At 39.4% G+C, this 6,980-nt stretch overlaps 1 protein-coding gene across 2 annotated transcripts in view; it reads left to right on the top strand.

Moving 5' to 3' along the window:
- Positions 1-581: 581 nt before the first annotated feature.
- Positions 582-6,980, top strand: part of LOC114660278 (hexokinase-2-like) — a 48,916-nt gene continuing 42,517 nt past the window's right edge. The window contains exons 1-2 of one of the 2 annotated variants that reach the window (XM_028812877.2): positions 582-693; positions 5,980-6,047. In XM_028812877.2, coding sequence (XP_028668710.2) covers positions 597-693; positions 5,980-6,047 — 165 coding nt within the window. In that variant the 5' untranslated portion in view covers positions 582-596. Of the gene's footprint in view, positions 759-5,979; positions 6,048-6,980 lie in introns of both variants that reach the window. The other variant, XM_028812876.2, reaches the window with a different exon arrangement.

The raw sequence follows: 6,980 nt of genomic DNA, 5'->3' as shown, positions 1-6,980 counted from the left end.
TTGTCAGCAAGAGCGGGCGAAAACGCCTGTGTACCCTGTGATGGATTTGGATGGGTGGTGAAACGTTTCGACCATTGATCAGGGATGATTTGAACCGGTGAAAGCAAAGGCATATACAGCGCATCCGAAAAGTATTCACAGCGCATCACTGTTTCCACATTTTGTGAGGTTACAGCCTTATTCCAAAATGGATTAAATTCATTTTTTCCCTCAGAATTCTACACGCAACACCCCATAATGACAACGTGAAAAAAGTTTACCTCAGATTTTTGCAAGTCATTATGTGGTGTTACGTGTAGAATTCTGAGGAAAAAAATGAATTTAATCCATTTTGGAATAAGGCTGTAACATAACAAAATGTGGAAAAAGTGATGCGCTGTGAATACTTTCTGGATGCACTGTATTTCTAAATTAATGCCAGTAAAAGGAAACACCTCTTCTTTCTTAAACGTTGCAAGAACCTTACACAATGGGGATTTTCTTTGGCCTCTGGAGTGGTGACATAGTTCCCAGAATTGGACCAAATTGAAAACCGGTAATATTTTCTTAAGTTACTTAGCTTCCAATGACCGTTTACAAATATATGATGATGTCAGATGATCGTGACGGTTCTCCTGTACAATATATTAACAACAGCAAAGAGGAACAAGCATTTAGACAATCAACATCCGCCGAAGCTCTCCAAACGTGAAGGTAACGCTGCTTGAATTCTTCAATGCGATTTTCAGAGGACTTAAAATGTTACAGTGAAGATTGAGGTATTTGTGTAAAAGGCGCTATATAAAGGTGGTGCACTAAGTACCTTGGCAGCCTCCCAGTTCATAACACCTGGGTTTGTTTCCAGTCTGATCGCAGTGTTTGTCTTTGCTTCGTGTTTGCTCTCGGTTCTGCGGTTTACGCGTATTGTGCAGTCATCAGGTGTGTGTGTGCGAGCTTTGGGATGTCCGCACCCAGAATAATGCAAGGCTGGGAGAGTGAACCAGTACATAAAGACAGATTGATTCTTTGATTGATAACGTAAAAAAAAATGATAATCCAAAAAGAAATAACGTCCAACCTTACCGAAATATTTAAATTTTAAACTTACAGAAGCTGTTTTTATACTTTGGAAATACTATATAATTTAATCAATAGACAATATCTTTAATTTCCCTGTATATGAAGGCATGCTATACAATTGTAAGATGAAAGGCTGTATAATTGCGTTTAGAAGAAAAAAGCATTATTATTATTATTATTATTATTATTACGGAATTTGAATGTTGCATTACTTCGAATACAGAAAACAATAGGTCACATGTACATGGTAAATCAACTAAAAAGTCACGACTAACCCGAATTAAACGGATAAAGTGACGTATTCATCGTGCATGCGTTATTTCTGCATTTTGATTCACAGTTCATCTATCCGTCCATTTTGTAGCCCGCTCGTCCAGCTCAGTGCTGCCTGTTTCAGTTGCATCAGGTGCACTGCACTTCATCACACATTTGGGATGCCAATTAACATGAAGTTAACGTCCTTGGAATATAGGATTAAAACCGGAGATTGAGATGTCTTTTTGGTCATCGACTTTTCTCACTCCTTGTACTCCTAAATTACATAATAGCTATCCATTTACTAACGGGCTTAATCCAATAATCCATTCCTGGGTGCGGAGCAGCAGCATCGGGCGAAAGATGAGAACAAACCCTGGACGGGATGCAGGTCCGCTCCGGCCTCCCTCTCTTTGGGCCAGTTTAAAATCGCCAATTAAACGTGTCGTCCCCAGCATTTAGTGAGGTAAGTTAACTTTAGTGTGTTCATTGAGTAGGACAATATAAAAGAATTGATTGTGTTTAATTTATCTTAGCCGTCAAGCACTGAACGAGTTTCCTGAAAACACGAGTTCAGTTTCTCATATTTGAAATGACGAAATAATAGGGGTTTGACGTTGATGAGTTTCGTAATTCCCAGTATTAATGTATTGATTTCTAATTTTGCTTATTGTGGTATTTAAGGTAAATAGATCAATTGTATAACTACCAGACACAAGTCACAGATGGCATACAGTGAATCTCAGTATCCGGTTACTGACAACTCTAACTTCAACAATTTTATTATTGTGCTGAAATAACAAAGCTTAGAATGTCGTTAGCTTCACAAAGTTCATTGTGTAATCAACTTCCTCCTTTTATCCCATTTTGTTTTTACTGTGATTCACTCTTGAGTGGAAGCAGAACAACTGGTCTTTACTTTTGATTTGCCACTCTGCTTCCGCTGAGCGTTTGTACGCTTGGACCAAGTAATCTTTCTGATAACAATATTTACATTGAATGTATAATACAGCTCATAAATCAAAGGAATATCTCATTGGCTCATTTGCTGATTGGTTTTAAACTGTTTCCTAGTCACCAGTAACGTGTAGATGGCCGTTTATAGCACTACTGACCAAAGGGAATTGATTTTGTAGTGATACTGTATGATATATACATTATATGTGTGTGCATACTGTATATACACTAACATTCAAAAGACTGGAATCACCAGACTAGAAATTTTTATGTTTTTGATACTGCTCTTCTTTTTATTACAATGCCATTAAATTGACTTAAAAAATACAGGCAAGACATTCCTAATGTTGCAAATGGGTAATGGGCATGGTGGTGGCAGTGTTCTTCTGTGGGGTTGTGAAATGACTGATTGTGATAACTGCTATTTCTTCCACTTGCATATAACACTTTACCCTTGCCTATATTAAATTCTATATTGCTTTCCCCACTTTTCACAAACGTAAACAATGTCATTAATATGCATTATAGAAGCACCTGTCCAAACACAGTCACTGGATCAGGGTAAGTGCATTCAGGACTGAAGTCAGGAAGCAATTCTCTACATAAAGAGTTATGGAATACGAGAACAAACTACCGAGACATACAGGCAGAAACCTTGACAGCCTTTCAGATGTGTCGGGATGAGACTGGGACAGCTTAGCAACTAGATAAGTAAACAGGACTGAATGGTTTCCTCTTATTAGACACATTTCTTGTGCTCTTATAAATCACAATCTGTAAAACCTTTGCCCCCTAGTCTGGACCTGCATGTCCTTTACATGGTCACAAGGAGCCAGAGACCATCCTAGCGGGAACCACCCAAGAAAACAAGGTATACCCCCATTTGATAAAATCATCTAAATATAACAGTTAAACTAACCTGCATGTGTTTGACACAAGAAAGGAAGCTGAAGTACCCACATGAATGCAGAATGACCATGCAGACAGTGACCATGGTGGGAGTTGACCCCAGGCCCGGGAACTGCACAGTGCTTCTTAACTAACACCAAAGTGTTGTGAATTTCCCATTGGGATTAATAAAGTATCTATCTATCTATCTATCTATCTATCTATCTATCTATCTATCTATCTATCTATCTATCTATCTATCTATCTATCTATCTATCTATCTATCTATCTATCTAAAGTAATGAAAAGAAGCCCTTCAGCCTCTCTCTGCCTGCATATTCCCACAGGTATCCAGATTTTGTCTCTGCCTTTCAGAACTGTCTGTTTTAGGCACCCATCCTCCTCCTCCTCCTCTTCTAGTTGCTGGGTTATACTCCATATTATTTAGGACATGTTTTCTCTATAGGGTGGCACAGTGGCACGGTGGTAGCGTTGCTGCCTTGCAGTTAGGAGACCCAGGATCGCTTCCCGGGTCCTCCCTGTGTGGAGTTTGCATGTTCTCCCCGTGTCTGCATGGGTTTCCTCCCACAGTCCAAAGACATGCAGGTTAGGTACTTTGGCAATCCTAAATTGTGCTTGGTGTGTGTGTGTGTGCCCTGCGGTGGGCTGGCGCTTTGCCTGGGGTTTGTTCCTGCCTTGCATCCTGTGTTGGCTGGGATTGGCTCCAGCAGACCCCCATGACCCTCTGTAAGGATATAGCAGGTTGGATAATGACTGACTGACTGACTGTTGTCTCTATAGTGGCGTGCAAAAGTATTCAATCCCCTTGAAAGTCATCATCATTTTCTGCATGACAAAAGATGTGTTACACATATTTATTCATTCAGTATTTTTAATGTGAACTCAAAATAAACCATTCTCTATAGATATTTAACTATGGGTACGGGTACTTCAGCTTCCTTTCTTGTGTCAAACACATGCAGGTTAGTTTAACTGTTACATGCAGATGATTTTATCAAAAGTGAGTATGCCTTCTGAATGGATAAATGTGTACAAATATTTTGTCATGCAGACAATTATGATGACTGTCAAGAAGATGGGATTCTTTTATATGCAACTGTAAATGTCAACAAATTTCCCACTGGGATAATACTGTCTACCCAATCCTAAAACACTCGACTTTCTGAAGACTTTAGCTCCGTGGCGTAGCTAGGAGAGGGTGGAGGTGGCAGTCCGCCCCGGGTGGCACATTTTTGGGGGCGGCATTATTGGCCAAAAGGCTCAGTACAATTCGTCTGTAAGCAGCAGGGTTTGGAAAAATATCACTCATGAATGAAAAAAGTAAAAATCTCTGATTTTTATCCACAATTGCTTCAAAAATAATTTTCAGACTGTCCTTCTGTGACGGCAGCAGTTGAAATTTATGAGGCAATAACAAAAATATTAGTGTAATATAAACATTACACTGATAATAATTTCTAGGAAGATAAACAACTTATTAAAAATTTATAATTGCGTTTCGTCATCAATCCGATTGCGTTCTTGATCTGTGCAGAAGACATCCCCACCTAAAGTATCACTTGTACACTACACTGGTTCTGGTTAAAACTAATAATTAGAACACAGCTTATCAGTGCGTCTATACTATATTCTTGTCTAATTGTTGCTTATAAATAATTATATATGAAAAATTATTGCTGTTTCTCCATATATGAATAAATCTATGCAAAATTGAACTTAATTTGTCTCCAAGAAACTGTCAAGCAGAGGCCTGGTGTGTTCATTTTAATTTTCAATTTAAATAGGTTCACATATTCAGATATGTTGGAGGGCGGCAAATTGAAGCAGCACCCCACCCCGAGTGGCACAAACTCCAGCTATGCCACTGCTTTAGTTCTTATTCTTTGTTCTGTTTTCCACAAAAGCATCACATGGTAGCCACAAGTCACATCATAAAGAACCGATGACACTGAATAGTGCACCTTCATTTAGTGCAGCCCAAGTTAAAGTATGTCCATCCATCCATCCATCCATTATCCAACCCACTATATCCTAACTACAGGGTCACGAGGGTCTGCTGGAGCCAATCCCAGCCAACATAGGGCGCAAGGCAGGAAACAAACCCCGGGCAGGGCGCCAGCTCACCGCAGGGCACACACACACACACACACCCACACACCAAGCACACACTAGGGACAAATTAGGATCGCCAATGTACTTAACCTGCATGTCTTTGGACTGTGGAAGGAAACTGGAGTACCCGGAGGAAACCCACGCAGACACGGGGAGAAAAAGTAGGTACACCCTCTTTTAATTATTTTACATATCCGGATATAGCTAACAATCTTGTAGCTCTCACCAAGTGCTCAAGCCATATAAACTTCTCATCAGGTGACAAGCGACACCAAAAAGGTTTTACTTTCTCATTACTTATTCAACAAAAAGTAAACTAGCAAATAATCGGGTAAGTGAAAGAGATTATATCAAAATAATCAGGGCAACAGGTCAAGACCTGAGTCCCTGCTACATCCAGAAGATTGGGAAAAAACACTAAGGGTAGAGCAGCACAGGGACATTTGTATCCATATAACTCCATTATGGGGCTCCTGTAACTATCTGATTAGTTAGATTGTGTGGTTCTTGTAGAGGGCCATGATTTGAACACACCAGACCCCTACTTGAGAGTTTCTTGGAGAAATTGTTTATGGATAAGTCCAAAGTGTTGGCACCATTACCTAAGGGGGCTTAGTGGGTTGGATTCATGTCTGTTTCCCAGATGTCCATAGGTGACATTCTTTCTTGTAACTATGTTTCTTTCAGACGTTCAAATGCCACCTATTAACGAAATCCCGGCTGGGGACCCATGTGAGCCAAGCTCCAGGAGTCAGGTAAAGTTCGACCTTTCCCTACTGTGATAAGTTACAAAAAAGAATGAAGTTTTTCAAAAATTAACTTCCCTTTAATTGGTCTTTATGATCTGGCTCAGTATTAAGTGACACTCTTTCAGGCAATGCTGACTCCTAGCACAGGAGGAGTTGTGCTGGCCGAGGATGACACTTTGACCTGAACTTTGTTTTACACGACTCGTTTCATGAATCTCTTCTCTTTTTCATCTAGTAGTTACGCCCCACACCTCAGCTCCTCAGTTACAATTCTTTTTATAATATTATATTATTTTAAGGACCCCATTTAAATTAATACATTGCAACTCAATGAGTCCTAAATACTATTATGGATGTCTGCACTTTGTTAAATGTTTCTTGGGGTTAATACATTTTTCTTTGTGGACTTTCATTTTTATTTTTGAGACATTTATACCATGTAAAATTTAGCTTCACTTTTGTTTTGTTTTGAAACTTATTTTATCACTATATTTTGAATTTACTTTGACACCATTTTGTTTTTTTAGTGTGCGCTGCTATTTTGAGTACCTGTTACAAAGATGCGATGGTTCTTTGTCAGGAGTTATGGCCCTGTAAGTGTGACATCATAGATGCAACGATATTCAAGCCATCCAAGTTTGTGGATATTCTAAAAACAAATTGTTATTAAGTGATTCTTTGGTGTTGTGATTTCCACCTGCTCATTCAGTTTATAAAAGAGAAAGGTCTCAAAAATATAAGTTAGACCTGCAGTTCCACACAGTTCTGAGGCAAAAGTGTAGGCCTCACCAATCCACAGTAGCCATGCCCTAACAAAAGCTGAAGGCTTATGGCCTGTACAGACCCAATGATGGGGATAAGGCTTTCAAGTAAAGAAAAATCAAAAAGGGAGGAAGGAAAGCTGTCGAAACCTCTGACCTTCAACCTCCAAACAAAAGA

The sequence above is a fragment of the Erpetoichthys calabaricus genome, chromosome 11 (assembly GCF_900747795.2).
Source record: "Erpetoichthys calabaricus chromosome 11, fErpCal1.3, whole genome shotgun sequence".
Lineage (NCBI taxonomy): Eukaryota > Metazoa > Chordata > Cladistia > Polypteriformes > Polypteridae > Erpetoichthys > Erpetoichthys calabaricus.
This window is presented reverse-complemented; position numbering and strand designations above follow the sequence as displayed.